This window comes from Heterocephalus glaber, unplaced genomic scaffold, assembly GCF_053883595.1.
Source record: "Heterocephalus glaber isolate CG9 unplaced genomic scaffold, H.glaber_assembly_v1.0 deba00001613, whole genome shotgun sequence".
Taxonomy (NCBI): Eukaryota; Metazoa; Chordata; class Mammalia; order Rodentia; family Bathyergidae; genus Heterocephalus; species Heterocephalus glaber.
The window spans coordinates 33,183,464-33,200,763 of NW_028258384.1; the positions used below are offsets into that span (position 1 = coordinate 33,183,464).

The 17,300-nt window shown below is 37.4% G+C and overlaps 1 protein-coding gene across 1 annotated transcript in view; it reads left to right on the forward strand.

Annotated features, from left to right (window-relative positions):
* Positions 1-634: 634 nt before the first annotated feature.
* LOC101712220 (tumor protein D52) overlaps positions 635-17,300 on the forward strand; it is a 28,361-nt gene continuing 11,695 nt past the window's right edge. Inside the window, exon 1 of the mRNA XM_004861486.3 lies at positions 635-732. Coding sequence (XP_004861543.1) covers positions 635-732 — 98 coding nt within the window. The remainder of the gene's footprint in view (positions 733-17,300) is intronic.

Here is a 17,300-nt window from a genome sequence, read left to right on the forward strand (position 1 = left end):
TAAGTCATCTGAGCAATTTTAAATTTGGATTTTCTTATTGTTCAACTTACTTGAAAGGTGAGAAAAGTTAGTAGCAAAGTACTTTCTAAAAATATTTTGTTTAAATTGTCAGAAGAAAGATGGCAGAGTAGAGACTGGCAGCAAAGTGCAGCCTCTCCAGGACCTGAATTCAAGATACCTGAAAGACAATTTGGTGAAGAAAAGATGAATGTCTGGGAATTGGAGAAGAGGTGACAGGAAGATTACAAACTTCAGGGAAGCTGCAAAGATGGAGCATAGCACAGATAAAGGAATGAGGCAACCAGGGAGAAGTACCTGTCTCCATTGATATATAGAGTAAGTCTACTGTGTTGGCAGCTGGAAGATACAGCAGACTAGGCCAACAGCACTGGGCCCCAAGAGAAGCCCACAGCTATTATAATCTACAAACACAGTATGGTGTGACTCCTTTGCAAGGCAGGCTGGAGTTGGAGAGGAAGTCCAGTGCAGGACCCACCATACCTGAAAGGGTTTAATTAGGAGCCATTTTGAGAAGGAGTTAACTGTGTACAATGAGCTGCAGAGCAGCTATTCCCAGGGTTTCTGGTGTCAGTCTATCACAGGACTTAGTTGGAGATGACCACAGGAAATAGTCATGGAGCAGGAGCAGATTGGACATAGACCCCCTGAGAAATTTAAGTTTGGCTGGGAGAGAAGTGGGGGCTTTGCCCTCTGTGTTGAGAAACCAATCAGGTATGTGTGACTTACAGAGATGGTTAGGTCTGAAAATGCTGACATTAAGTTTGGTGGTCTGCTTGAACCCCCTCCCTGCTGCTTACATCAGGCACAGAGACCAGTGGTCTATTTGCTTTCCTCATGAACCAACATGAACAAAACACACCTTGGCTTGGACAATTGCTATGGCCTGAGGGGATTGGACAGAGGGGCATCTAGAGTGGGGTGGGGGGCATCTAACAAACTGACAGTCTATAGAGCGAGGCAGAAAAACTGTGGCATGGGGTGCACAGAGGTGTATGGAAAATAGGAGCTGCTGGAGTGATTACAGACAGGGTGGAAACAACTGGTCACCCATGCCCAGAAGGAAAAGCAAGGAAGGATCCAGGGTTCACACAGAAAAATGTGAGTGTGGAAAAAAAATAGTTCTTAGCAGTGACTCATTATTCATCCTCCATATTAGCTAGATTCCAAGACTACAGAGATTAGAAAGAAAAGATCCATTCAAAAACACAGAGGATTTTAGGGTGAGGGGGCTTGTTTCTTTTTCTCTTTTTAATTTTTCTTTTTTTCCTGTTTTTCTTCTTTTTCTTATTTGTTCTTTTCTGTTATTTTTTATCTAATTTTTAAAATTATCTTTTATTTAATAGGATCCTTTACCTCACTTCTCCATCTTCCTTCTCATCTTTCTTTGATTTGTTTTTCTTTTTTTAAGACAAGAGCTTACTATGTATTCCAGGCTGCCTTTGAACTCAGTGTAGCCCAAACTGGCCTCAAACTCTCAGCAATTCTCTTGCTTCAGCCTCTCAAGTGGGGGGAATACAGACATGTGTGATCATGACCATCTTCATCTTTCTTTTATTTTTCAGATTTTACTTTTCTCAATTTCTTACTCCTCACCCCCTCTATCATTACTAGTATACCATTAAGCTTTATGAATCTTTAGGTAGTTAACTCTGACCCTTACTGTTCAATTGTTAGTGGAGATATAATTGTCTCATTCAGTAGATATTTATTACATATCAATATTTGGCTTGTCTTTTTTTCCCCATTAAGTTTATTGGTACATTTTAGGTATAAAATACAGTTACATTCATCATTGGGATCTTGTACCATTACATGAGTATCTTGGTTCTTATTTTTTTCCCCTTCCCTTGCCCTCCCTTCACCCCCTCCACCCTTCCCTATTTGCAAAGACTTTGTTTCCATTTTTTTCCTTTTCTCATATGTTTTCTTTTCCCTTTTTTCCTTTCCCCTACCCCTCCAGCTTCCCATGCTCCTTTAGACCTTTTCTTCCTATTACACAATATCAATTACACATTTTTAAAATTACAATATCAAGATCTAGGAGACATTACCACAGATTTTACAGAATTTAAAAGGATATAGAAAGCATATTTCAAAAATCTGTTTTGAAATAAATTTGACAACTTCTAAGAAGTACCTTGGAAGACAAATTAATGAAACTAAATCTGGAGGAAATATAAAATTTGAATAGCACCTATTAAAGAAAGTATATTCCTAGCTTGAAAACCTACCTATATGAAAACAGCAGGCTCATAAACATTTTAACTGATAAATTATATCAAACAATTAAAGCAGAAAAAAGAAGGAACACTTCTCCCCTCATTTCAGGAAAGCAACATTGTGCTAATCCTAAAACTGGACAAAGATAATAGAAGAAAAAATTATGAACATAGATAGAAATTTGTTTAACAAAACAAGCTATTAGAAGTCAGATCTGGAAGTATGTAGAAAGTGGTTTTGTTATAGGGATGGCAGTCTTGGTTCAGCATTAGAAGATCCACTCCCAAAAGTCATCATTTTAACAGAGGAAAGGAAAAAGGCATATGATCCTGTCACTAGTTGGAGAAAAAGTATTGGACTAAATTCTACAGCTGTTCATGGTAAAAGCTATCAGGAGACTAGAAGTAGAACAGAACCTTCTCAACAGATTAAAGATATGTACTTCACACTTCCAGCAAGAACGCCTTATATGAATGGAGAAGATACAATGCTTTCTCCTTAAGGTGGGGAACAAGGGCAGATATACCTACTCTTTATCTGTCCATTAAACTTTGAAACATAGGCCCCACCAAAATAGTCTGGCAATAAAATGACACAATTAGGATAGGATTGGCAAGGTAGAAGCAAAATCTTTATATGTAGATGAAATGATCATCACAGAGAAAATACTAAGAAATCTCTAGGAGTCCCTAGAACTTGTATTTGAATTTAGCAGGATTAGAAAACACAAGGAATATATAAAAATTCAGGTCTGTGTATACTTGCTATAAATGAAGAATTGGATATTGAAATTTAAAAGTTATGTAGGAGTACAAAGGACCTAGAAAAGTTAAAAAAAAAAAGAAGACAAAAAACAACATTGGAAGAATTTAGTACCTAATTTTAAGACTTCTTCTAAAGCTACAGTAATCAAGGCAGTGTTGGTGTAAGGAAGGACATATAGATCATTTGAATAAAACTGAGAATCTAGAAATAGAACCACACATATATGGTCCACTGACTTTTGAAAGATTATTTAACATTAGCATTTTATAGAATATAAACTCAATTCAAGAGCCGAGGAAAAGATAGTGTTTTCAGCAAGTGGCAGTAGAACACCTGGTATCTGTCTATAAAAAATTGACCTCACCCCTTTATTTCCATACATGGAAATAACTTGAAGGGATCTATGAACCTATATATGAAAGCCTAAAAATATAAAACTTTAAGAACAAATTGTAAGGGAAAATGTTTATGAATTTAGGGTAGGCAAGAACTACCTAGGATGCAAAAAGCATGATGTATAAAAGAAAAAAATTGATAAATGAGATTCCATCAAAATTTAGAACTTTAAATGACATTATTAAAATGAAAAGTAGTCCTTAAACAGACCATAACCTATGGCTAGAATATATAAAGAACTCTTACAGCTCATTAATAGACAACCCAATTAAAAAGTAGAAATAAGATGATAAATAGCCAGTATAGCACAAGGAATGGTGTGCAATTCTAGAATCAGAAAAACACTAATCAGTACAATAACAAGATTGAATTATACACTCATTAGGGAGATGAAGCTAAAAGTTTTAAAAGCCTTGTCATGACTTTTTCTTTTTGTTGGATTCTCCCCCTTTGCATTTAATTTGTCACACCCAACGGATTCATTCTGCTGGGTTTCCTGGGGTGGTGATCCTCACTGTCTTTTCCTAGAGTATAGTCCAAAATTTTTTGGAGTGCCGGTTTGGTATTCATGAATTTCCTGAGGTGCTCTTTATCGTGAAAGTATCTTATTTCTCCATCAATTTTCAAAGATAGTTTCGCAGGGTACATCAATCTGGGTTGGAGGCTGTTTTCCCTTAGAGCTTGAAATACATCACTCCAACCTCTTCTTGCCTTGAGGGTTTGCATTGAGAAGTCTGTTGTGATTCTGATGGCCTTTCCTTTGTATGTGATTTGTTTCTTTTCTCTCACTGCTTGTAGAATTTTGTTCTTCTGTTGAGTTTCTGGAATCCTATTATATGCCTATGTGTAGATTTTTTTTTGATTAAGGTTAGCTAGAGTCCTATATGCCTCACTTATCTGTATGTCAAGTTCTTTTCCCCTCCTTGGGAAGTTTTCTGCCATCACTTCTGTGAACAGTTTTTTAAATGTCATCTGCACTCTCTCCTCTTTCTTCATTGACTCCAATCAGTCTTATGTTATTCTTCTTTGCATCGTCTAGCAGCTGCTGGATTGATTTCTCATGTTCCCTTACAATTTTGAAGCAATTTTTCTTTTCCTGGTCACTAATTGCTATCTTATCTTCTATATGTGAAATTCTATCCTCACATTGGTTCATTCTGCTGTGCAGACTTTTGATGGAGTTTTTAATCTCCTGGAAATCTGTTTGCATCTGTTTTATGGATTCCATTTGTTTCTTATGTTGGGATTCCATCATGTTCCTCAGATCCTCTATTTTTTTTATCTGTGTCCTCTCTAGATTTATTAATCATGTCTTGCTATCAGTACAATCTTTGCTGTTATCTGAAAAATTATTTCTGATTTCATTTTTTCCAGATCCTCTTTTGTTGCCAGTGCAGAGAGTCCAGGTGGTTGAGTATCAGACTGTTCCATCTCCTTACGCTTTGGGGTTGTTGTAGGTGATCTGGAAGTCTGTTTTTGAGGCTTGTATATGTGTCTTCTCATTTGCACGGGGGGGGGGGTGCTTCTGGCACCCGCACAGCTCACCTTCTCTGCCCTAGGAGCCTAGGATGGTGGCCGGGGAGCTTTCTTCTGGGTGCTGGGACTGGCTCAGCTTCCCTGCCCTAGGAGCATGGGATGGCAGTGGGGGAGCTTCCTTCCAGGTGCTGGGACCAGCTGACCTTCTCTGCCCTAGGAGCATGGGATAGTGGCAGGGGCACTTCCTTCTGGGTGCTGGGACTGGCTCAGCTTCTCTGCACTAAGAGTGTGGCATGGCAGCGGGGGAGCTTCCTTCCGGCTCACCTTCTCTCTGGCTTGTCTTAATGTATATACTATAATTATAGATCTCTTTCTATGGTTAATGGTGGTACCTTATTGGTTTTTATATGTTAATATCTAGTTATTCTTTGACATTAATATTGCTCTTGATTTTTTTGTTATTAGCAGGGTGGCATAATTACTTCTCTTAATTGATTTTCTCTACATGCCAATACCTGGATTGTCTTTGTGTCATTAACAATATTGTTGCTCATTTCTGGAGAACCAGGTGCTGAGCCAATTACACAGCACCTTTTCCTCCCAAATTAACAGATGGTTTGAATCTTGGGACAGAGGCAAAGGCCTATATTTAGCCACTCTCAAGGACACAATGTTATAACAATGAAAGCAATCCCAAAAGGGAAGTTTATAGCTATGAATGTACACATCAGAAAAACAGAGTGAGCACAAATAAATGCCCTAATGCACCTCAAGGTCCTAGGAAAAAAAGAGCAACCCAAATCCAAAGCTAGTACAAGGAAGGAAATTATAAAGATCAGAGTAGAAATTAATGAAATTGAGACTAAAAAAGTAGTACAAAGAATCAATGAATCAAAAAGCTGGTTCTTTGGAAGAGTAAACAAAATAGACACTCTTGGTCAATCTTATAAAAAAAAGAGAAAAGACCCAGCTCAATGTAATTAGAAATAAAAAGTAAAAAATCACAACAGGCACTGCTGAAATCTAAAAGATTATTACTAACTACTTTGAAAACTTCTACTCCAATAAATGAGAGAATCCAGAAGAGATGGACAGATTCCTAGATAAATATGAATTACCAAAATTGAACCAAAGGTATACAAAGCCCTTGAATAATGCAACAACAGACAATGAAATTGAAACAGTAATAATAATTTTAAAAACTCTACCAACCAAGAAAACCTCAGGACCTGATAGATTCACTGCTGACTTCTACTAGAACTTCAGAGAAGATAATGCCAATTAAACTCTTTAATGAAACTGAAAAGAAAGGAGTATTCCCAAAGTCATTCCTGGAAGCTAGCACTACCCTGATTCCAAAATGAGACAAAGATCCAACCCAAAAAACAAAGAAGCCCAATACAGCCCAATATATTTTAAAAACATAGATGCAAAAAAAAATAGATGCATAAGTCTTCAAGAAGATGTTGGCAAATAAAGTTCAATATATCATCAAAATGATCATACATCATGACTGAGTAGGCTTCATCACAGGAATGCAAGGATGGTTCAAAATATGCAAATCAATAAATGTAATACATCACATAAACAGAAGCAAGGACAAAAATCACATTATCATTTCAACAGACTCAGAAAAAGCCTTTGACAATATTCAACATCCATTGATGATTTAAAAAAATCATTAAGACAGTAGGTATAGAAGGACCTTATATCAAGTTCATAAAATCTATGACAAATCTACCACCAACATCCTATTAAATGGGGGAAAACTGAAATATTTCCCTCTAAAATCAGGAACAGTAGCAGTATGTTCACTCTCACCACTCCTGTTCAATACAGTACTTGAAACATTAGTCAGAGCAATCAGGCAAGAGAAAGAAAAGGAAGAAATCAAAATACTCTGCAAAAGGAGGTTGAAGGAGACATCAGAAAATGGAAAGATATGCCCTGTTCCCAGGTAGGCAGAACCAGTAATTGTGAAAATGGCCTTACTTCCAGAACTGATATATGCATTTAATGCAATCTCAATCAAAATACCAATAGCATTCACCACAGAAATAGAGAAAGTGATCTTAACATTCATATGAAGTTAGAAGAGATGCAAAATACCAAAAACAGTCCTGGGCAATGAAAGCAAAGAAGGAGACATCACAATTTTCTACTTCAGGTTATATTGCAAAGCACAATAATAAAACAGCATGTTATTGGCACAAAAACAGACATGTACCAGTGGAACAGAATAGAGTATGTATAAACAACCTCAGGAACATTCAGACATCTGATCTTTGAGAAAGGGACCAAAAACATGTGCTGGAGGAAAGACAGCCTTTTAAACAAATGGTGCTAGGAAAACTGGCTATCCACATGCAGAAGATGGAATCTAGACTCACAATTCTCTCCATGTACTAACCTAGAGTCAAAATGAAAAGATCGAAATATTAAAATAGACATATCTAATGTATTGGAAGATAAAATAGGTAAAACTATTGAAGAAATAGGCATAAGTAAGGACTTTCTGAACACAATTCTACTTACACAAGAAATAACATCAAGAATCAACAAACAGGGAGCACATCAAATTTAAAATGCATCTGGAGTAGAAAGGAAACAGCCTACAGAGTGAAGAGAAAACCTATAGAATGGAAAAAATATTGCCATGTATTCCTTGGACAGAGGACTAATATATAAAGATCTCAAAAAAGTTAGATCCCTCTCAAATAGAAGAGCTAATCTAAAAATGGCCAACTAAAATGAATAGACAATTCTCAGAAGAAATACAAATGGCCAATAAATACCTGAAAAAAATTCAACATTTCTGTTCATTAGACAAATTCAAATGAAAACATTGAGATTCCATTTTACTCTAGAAAGAATCATTAAGAAATCAAATAATAGGCTCCCAGTGCAGTGGAGAAAGCTTCCAGCCCACTGTAGCACCACTCCCAGCACAGAGGAGGATTCCAGGCCAGCATACCATTGCTCCCAGGGCAGAAGAGGTGAGCCCCACAGGCACCAACAGCACACGCCCACCCTACCCCACACCCTGGTAAAATCGGAAGACACATAAACAAGTCTCAAAACCAGACTTCCAGATCACCTAGAGCAATCCCAAAGGGAAATGAGATGGAACACTATGATACTCAACCACCTGGAACCACTGAACTGGCAACAAAAGGGGATCTGGAAAAAATGAAATCAGAAATAATTTCTCACATAACAGCAGGGATTGTGCCCATAGTGGAAAACATGATTAATAAATCTAGAGAGGAGCTGAGGAACATGATGGAATCCCAAAATATGAAACAAATGGAATCCATTAAACAGATGCAAACAGATATCCAGGAAAACAAAAATGCCACTGAAAGTCTACACAGCAGAATGAGCCAATGTGAGGACAGAATTTCAGATACAGAAGATAAGCTAGCAATTAGTGACAAGGACAAGAAAAATTGTTCAAAATTATAAGGGACCACGAGAAATCAATCCAGCAGCTGCTAGATGATGCAAAGAAGAATAACATAAGACTGATTGGCGTCAACAAAGAAATAGGAGAGAGTGCAGATGACATAAAAAAAAACTCTTCAGAGAATTGATAGCAGAAAACTTCTCAAGCAGGGGAAAAGAGCTTGACATACAGATAAGGGAGGCACATAGGACTCCAAATAGCCTTGATCAAAAAAAAATCTACACATAGGCATATAATTGTTAAGATTCCAGAAACCCAACAGAAGAACAAAGTTCTACAAGCAGTTAGAGAAAAGAAACAAACCACATACAAAGGAAAGCCCATCAGAATGACAGCAGACTTCTCAACACAAACCATCAAGGCAAGAAGAGCTTGGAGTGACATATTCCAAGCCCTAAAAGAAAACAGCCTCCAATTCAGATTGATGTACCTTGCAAAACTATCTTTCAAAATTGATGGAGAAATAAGATACTTTCATGACAAAGAACACCTTAGGAACTTCGTGAATACCAAACCAGCACTCCAAAGAATTTTACACAATATCCTAGGAACAAACATTGAGGATCACAACCCCAGGAAGCAAAGTAGAATGAACCCATCTGGCATGACATGAAATTAAATGTAAAGGGGTAGAACCCAACAAAAAGAAAAAGTCATGGCAATGATAAGTCAATACGTTTCAGTTATAACCATCAATGGTAATGGTCTCAATTCATCAATCAAAAGAAATACACTGGCAGAATGGGTCAAGAAGCAAAATCCAACAATATGCAGCATACAAGAAACACACTTAATTCAAAATGAAACTCATACACTGAAAGTTAAAGGATGGAAAACAATACTCGATGCAACAGGAACCCCCCAAAAAGCAGGAGTAGCTATCCTCTTTGCAGATCAAGTAGATTTCAAACCAACACTGATTAAGAAAGATGAAGAAGGACACTACATCCTTGTAAAGGGAACAATCCAAGAGGAAAAGATGACAATCATAAATATCTATGCACCAAACACAAGTGTGCTCAACTATATGAAATAAATAATAACAGACATGAAAAGTCATATATGCACTAATACAATTGTAGTGGGGGAACTCAACACCCCACTGTCACAAATAGATAGATCAACTAGACAAAAAATAAGTAATGAAATACTAGAACTCAATTGAACTTTTGAACAAAAGAACTTAACGCATTTTTACAAAGTGTTCCACCCCACAAAATCAGAATACACACTCTTCTCAGCTGCACATGAGACATTCTCCAAAATAGACCACATACTCACACATAGAACATGTTTAAGTAAGTGCAAAGGAATTGAAGTTATCCCCTGTATATTATCAAACCATAGTGCAATGAAATTGGAGATCCATAGCAAAAGAAACCACAAAAATTTCATAAACACATGGAAATTGAACAACACACTGCTGAATAACCAATGGGTCACAGAGGAAATTAAAGAAATCAGACAGTTCCTTCAATTAAATGACAATGACAATACAACATATCGGAATCTATGGGACATAATAAAAGCAGTCTTACGAGGGAAATTCATAGCAGTGAATATGCATATTAGGAAAACAGAAGGAGCCCAATTAAACAACCCGACACTGCGCCTCAAGCTTCTGGAAGAAGAAGAACAGGACAACCCCAAAGCTCATACAAGGGAGGAAATTATAAAGATCAGAGGAGAAATCAATGCAATGGAGACTAAGAGAACGATACAAAAAATCAATGAAGCTAAGAGTTGGTTCTTCGAAAGAATCAACAAAATTGACAGACCCTTAGCCAACCTTGTCAGAAAAAGGAAAGAAAAGGCCCAAATCCATGCAATTAGGAATGAAAAGAGTGAAATTACAACAGACCCAGCAGAAATACAGAGGATCATCAATACCTACTTCCAGAACCTATATGCCAATAAGGTGGACAACACAGAAGAAATAGACATATTCCTAGATACATATGAATTACCAAAGTTGAACAAAGAAGACCTAAAAATTCTGAACAACCCAATATCAACCAATGAAATTGAAAATGTAATGAAAAACTTATCACCTAAGAAAAGCCCGGGCCCTGATGGCTTCACTGCTGAATTCTACAAGACATTTAGAGAGGAACTGCTGCCACTACTGTTTAAACTCTTCAATGAAATTGAAAGGGAAGCAATACTCCCAAATTCATTCCTGGAAGCAAGCATCAACTTGATCCCCAAAGCAGAGAAAGACCCAACCGAAAAGGAGAACTATAGGCCAATCTCACTAATGAACATAGATGCAAAAATCCTTAATAAGATAATGGCAAATAGAATGCAGAAGATCGTTAAGATCATACACCCTGATCAAGTGGGATTCATCCCAGGGATGCAAGGATGGTTCAACACACACAAATCAATCAATGTAATACACTATATCAATAGAGACAAGGACAAAAACCATACGATTATCTCCATAGATGCAGGAAAAGCATTTGACAAAATCCAACATGCATGTATGATCAAAAAACCATACAAAAAATTGGAACAGATGGTCTCTACCTCAAACTGTTAAAAGCCATCTATAAAAAACCAACAGCCAATATCATACTAAATGGTCAAAAACTGAAATCCTTCACACTAAAATCAGGAACAAGACAAGGATGTCCACTATCACCACTCTTGTTCAATATAGTTCTGGAAACATTAGCCATGGCAACTAGACAAGAGAAAGAAATAAAAGGAATAAAGATAAGAAATGAAGAAGTCAAATTGTCATCATTTGCAGATGACATGATTCTCTATATAGAAGACCCCAAGAACTCCACCAAAAGTCTTCTAGACTTAATAACCAAATTCAGTCAAGTAGCTGGTTACAAGGTCAGCACACAAAAATCAAGAGCTTTCCTCTACACCAATGACAGACTCACTGAGAGAGAAATAGGGCAAACAATTCCTTTCACAATAGCATCCAAAAAACTGAAATACCCAGGAATCAACCTAAAGAAAGAAATCGAAGACCTCTTCTCTGAAAACTATGGCACTCTGAAAAGAGAGATTGAAGATGATATCAGAAAATGGACAGACATCCCCTGCTCCTGGGTAGGAAGGATTAATATAGTGAAAATGGCCATACTTCCAAAACTGCTATATAGATTTAATGCAATTCCAATTGAGATCCCAGCAGCATACTTCATGGACCTTGAGAAAACAATCCAAAAATTCATTTGGATCAAGAAGAGACCCAGAATAGCAAAAGCAATTCTAGGTAACAGAAACATGGCAGGGGGTATCACAACCCCCAACCTGCAACTATACTACAAAGCTACTGTGATAATAACAGCATGGTACTGCAAAGAAACAGACCTGAGGACCAGTGGAACAGATTAGAAGATGCAGAAACAATGCCAGACACACTCAGCCATCTCATCTTTGACAAAGGAGCCAAACACCCTCACTGGAGGAAAGATAGTCTCTTTATTAAATGGTGCTGGAAAAACTGGGCTTCAACATGCCAAAGATTAAAACTAGACCTATATCTCTCACCATGCACTAAACTAAAATCAAAATGGATTAAAGATCTAAATATTAAAATAGAAACAGTGAACCAGTTGGAACAGAGGTTAGGTAGAACTCTTGAAGACATCGGGGTAGAAAAAGGTTTTATGAACAAAATCTCAGTTGCCCATGAACTAGCACAAACAATCAATAAGTGGGATCTCTTCTTATTAAAAGGCTTCTGCACAGCAAGAGAAACCTCTAACCATGTGAAGAGACAACCCACAATGTCGGAAAAAATCTTCACCTGCTCTTCCTCAGACAAAAGTCTACTATCTCGAATCTATAAAGAACTTAAAAAGATCAGACCTCCCAAATTTAAAGACCCAGTCCAAAAATGGGCATCTGAAATGAACAGACATTTCTCAGACAAAGAAGTAGAAATAGCAAATAAATACATGAAAAAATGTTCAACATCACAGGTCATTGGAGAGATTCAAGTGAAAACAATGCTGAGATTCAACCTCACTCTAGAAACAATGGCTGCTATCATGAAATCAACCAATAACAAATGCTGGTGGGGCTGTAGGGAAAGAGGAACCCTGCTCCACTGCTGGTGGGAGTGTAGACTGGTGCAACTGTTGGGAGCAATGTTACATAATTCTAGGGAAAAATCATTTGGTTAGCCTAGTTCTCTTGCCTACAGCCAAGCTACAAAATAACTCCAGTTTGGCCTCCAGTCACAACTGAGACTTCAGTGATCCAGTGATGCTGTGATTCTCCAGAACAAGAAACATCCTGGGAGAACAAACATCTGCTCCGTTCCTCATTGTTCTTGGACTGTTAACATCTTGTTTACCTGAGATGTACTGAACTCTCTGCAAGCCTTTTCTTACACCTTGTTTATCCCAATGTGAACTACTGAACTCTCTGCAAGTCATTTGTTACAAGGTACTGAATAAAAGGTGTGGTAAGCTGGGGGCTTTTGTCTTTGCCACCCAGAGCAGCACTGATCAGACCCAAAGCTCAGCTTCTTCTCAGTCTCATTTTTCTATCTTTTCTGTAATTCGCCGTGTGCTGCGGTGGCTCGCAGGAGACCAGGACTCACTGCAGAGGTTCTGGTAATGTCCCCTTCCCCTGTCCCCTACAGCAACCACTGTGGAAATCAGTATGAAGATACCTCAAAGAACTAGGACTGGAAGTCCCATTTGACCCCACTATTCCTCTGCTAGGGATCTTCCCCAATGAATTAAAAGAATCATACCACAGTGATATATGTGTGCCCATGTTCATAGCAGCACAGTTTGTTATAGCTAAAACTTGGAAACAGCCCAAATGCCCATCAACTGGAGACTGGATAAAGAAAATATGGGTTGTTTTTTTTTTTTTTTAAATGGAGTACTACTCAGCCATAAAAAGTGAGAAATTAGAGACATTTATAGCTAAGTGGATGCACATTGAGGCAATACTCTTAAGTGAAATAAATAGGGCACACATGTATAAATACTGAATAGTTTCTCTGGTGTGAGAAACTGAAAGTGTAAATAAGGACTAAATGTATAATAGGTAATGTGAAATAGGAAGAAAAGGAGCAAAGGGGAAGGAAGTGGGTGGGCTAGGGGAAAGGATAGAAGGGAATGGGATTAATATGAGAAAATGGAAAAATAGGAACAAAATCTTTGTAAATAGGGAGGACTGGAGGGGTTGAAGGGAAGGCTAGGCAAGGGAGAAAAATAAGAACCAAGAGAGATTATGTAAAGGTGCAAATTTCCAATGATGAATGTCATTATATTGTATACCTAAAATGTACCAATGATTAGAATGAATAATCGATAATGGAAAATAGGAAGAAAAGGTCCAAAGGGGTAGGGGTAGTGGGAGGGGCAGGAGAAAGGAAAGAAGGGAAAGGAAAAATGCTGAGAAATGGAAAAAATGGAAATAAAGTCTTTGTAAATAGGGAAGGGTGGAGGGGGTGAAGGGAGGGCTAGGAATGGGGAAAAAAGAAGAACCAAGATGCATTATGTAAAGGTACAATACCCAATCAGAAATGTATTGTGTTTTATACTTACAATGTACCAATAAAAGAATTTAATTAAAAAATAAAATAAAATAAAAAATAAAAAGTAAAAAATTTAAAAAGCAACATCAAAAAAAACCAAAGGAAAACCCATCAGAATTAAAGCGGACTTCTCAACACACATTCTCAAGGGAAGAAGAGGTTGGAGTGACATATTCCAAGCCCTAAAGGAAAACAGCCTCCAACCCAGATTGATGTGCCCTGCAAAACTACCTTTCAAAATTGATGGAGAAATAAGATACTTTCATGACAAAAAGTACCTCAGGAACGTCATGAATACCAAAGCAGCACTCCAAAAATTTTAGACAAAATCCTGGGAACAGACATTGAGGATCACAACCCCAGGAAGCACAGCAGCATGAACCCATCGGACATGACAAGAAATTAAATGTAAATGGGGAGAATCCAACAAAAAGAAAAAGTCATGACAAGGATAACTAAATATGTATCAGTTATCACCATCGATGTTAATGGTCTCAATTCACCAATCAAAAGAAACAGACTGGCAGAATGGGTCAAGAAGCAAGATCCAACAATATGCTGCCTACAAGAAACACACTTAATTCAAAGTAAAACTCATAGACTGAAAGTTAAAGGGTGTAAAACAATACTCCATGTGACAAGGAACCTGGAAAAAAGCAGGAGTAGCTATCCTCTTTGTACATCAAGTAGATTTCAAACCAACACTGATTAAGAGAGATGAAGAAGGACACTACATCCTTGTAAAGGGAACAATCCAAGAGGAAGGGATGACAATCACAAATATCTATGCACCAAACACTAGTGTGCCCACCTATATAAAACAAATACTAATGGACATGAAAAGTCATATATGCACAAATAGAATTGTAGTAGGGGACCTCAACACCCCACTGTCACAAATAGATCAACTAGACAAAAAATAAGTAATGAAACACTAGAACTCAATCTAAATCTTGAACAAATGAACTTACAGATGTTTACAGAGTGTTCTGCCCCACCAAATCAGAATACACATTCTTCTCAGCTGCACATGGGTCATTCTCCAAAATAGACCACATACTCACTCATAGAACATATTTAGGTAAGTGCAAAGGAATTGAAGTTATCCCCTGTATATTATCAAACCATAGTGCAATGAAATTGGAGATCCATAGCAAAAGAAACCACAAAAATTTCATAAACACGTGCAAATTGAACAACACACTTCTGAATAACCAATGGGTCACAGAGGAAATTAAACAAGAAATCAGACAGTTCCTTCAATTAAATGACAATGACAATACAACATATCCGAATCTATGGGACACAATGAAAGCAGTCTTATGAGGGAAATTCATAGCCGTGAATGCACATATCAGGAAAACAGAGCGAGCTTAATTAAACAACCTCATGCTGAACCTGAAGCTTCTAGAAAAAGAAGAGCAGGACAAACCCAAAGCTCATACAAGGGAGGAAATTATAAAGATCGGCTAGTGATCAATGCAATGGAGACTAAGAGAACAATACAGAAAATCAATGAAGCTAAGAGTTGGTCCCTTGAAAGAATAAACAAAATTGACAAACCCTTAGCCAACCTTATCAGAAAAAGGAAAGAGAAGGCCTAAATCCATGCAATTAGGAATGAAAAGGATGAAATTACAAGAGACCCAGCAGAAATCCAGAGGATCATCAATACCTACTTTGAGAACCTATGTGCCAATAAGATGGAAACCACAGAAGAAATGGACAGATTCCTAGATACATATGAATTATCAAAGTTGAATAAAGAAGACCTAAAAATTCTAAACAATCCAATATCAAACAATGAAATTGAAAATGTAATTAAAAACTTACCAACAAAGAAAAACCCAGGTCCTGATGGCTTCACTGCTGAATTCTACAAGACATTTAGAGAGGAACTGCTGCCACTACTGTTGAAACTCTTCAATGAAATTGAAAGGGAAGCAATACTCCCAAATTCATTCCTGGAAGCAAGCATCACCTTGATCCCCAAAGCAGAGAAAGACCCAGCTGAAAAAGAGAACTATAGGCCAATCTCACTCATGAACATAGATGCAAAAATCCTTAATAAGATAAAGACAAATAGAATGCAGAAGATCATCAAGAAGATCATACACCCTGACCAAGTGGGATTCATCCCAGGGATGCAAGGATGGTTCAACACACACAAATCAATCAATGTAATACACTATATCAATAGAGACAAGGACAAAAACCATACGATTATCTCCATAGATGCAGGAAAAGCATTTGACAAAATCCAACATGCATGTATGATCAAAAAACCGTACAAAAAATTGGAACAGATGGTCTCTACCTCAAACTGTTAAAAGCCATCTATAAAAAACCAACAGCCAGGGTCATACTAAATGATCAAAAACTGAAATCCTTCACTCTAAAATCAGGAACAAGACAAGAATGTCCACTATCACCCCTCCTGTTCAATATAGTTTTGGAAACATTAGCCATTGCAATTAGATAAGAGAAAGAAATAAAAGGAGTAAAGATAGGAAATGAAGATGTCAAATTGTCATTATTTGCAGATGACATGATACTCTATATAGAAGACCCCATGAACTCCACCAAAAGTCTTCTAGATTTCATAACCAAATTCAGTAGAGTAGCTGGCTATATGGGCAACACACAAAACTCAATAGCCTTCATCTACACAAAAACAGACTCACTGAGAGAGAAATAGGGCAAATAATTCCTTTCACAATAGCATCCAAAAAACTGAAATACCTAGGAATCATCCTAACAAAAGAAATCAAAGACCTCTTCTCTGAAAACTATAGCACTCTGAAAAGAGAGATTGAAGAGGATGTCAGAAAATGGAAAGACATCCTCTGCTTCTGGATAGGAAGGATCAACATAGTGAAAATGGCCATACTTCCAAAACTGCTATATAGATTCAATGCAATCCCGATAGAAATCCCAGTACCATACTTCATGGACCTTGAGAAAACAATCCAAAAATTGATTTGGAACAGGAAGAGACCCAGAATACCAAAAACAATTCTCAGTAACAGAGATATGGCAGGGGTATCACAATCCCCAACTTGAAACTATACTACAAAGCTGCTGTGATTAAAAACAACATGGTACTGGCAAAAGAAACAGACCTGAGGACCAGTGGAACAGATTAGAAGATGCAGAAACAACTCCAGACACACTCAGCCACCTCATCTTATTTTTTATTTATTTTTTGGGGGGGGTACTGGGGATTGAACTTGGGACCTTGTCCTTAAAAGGCAGGTGGTAGAACCACTGAGTTAAATCCCCAGCCCATCCACCTCATCTTTGACAAAGGAGCCAAACACCCTCACTGGAAGAAAGATAGCCTCTTTAATAAATGGTGCTGGAAAAATTGGGTTTGAACTTGCCAAAGATTAGAACTAGACCTATATCTCTCACCATACACTAAACTAAAAT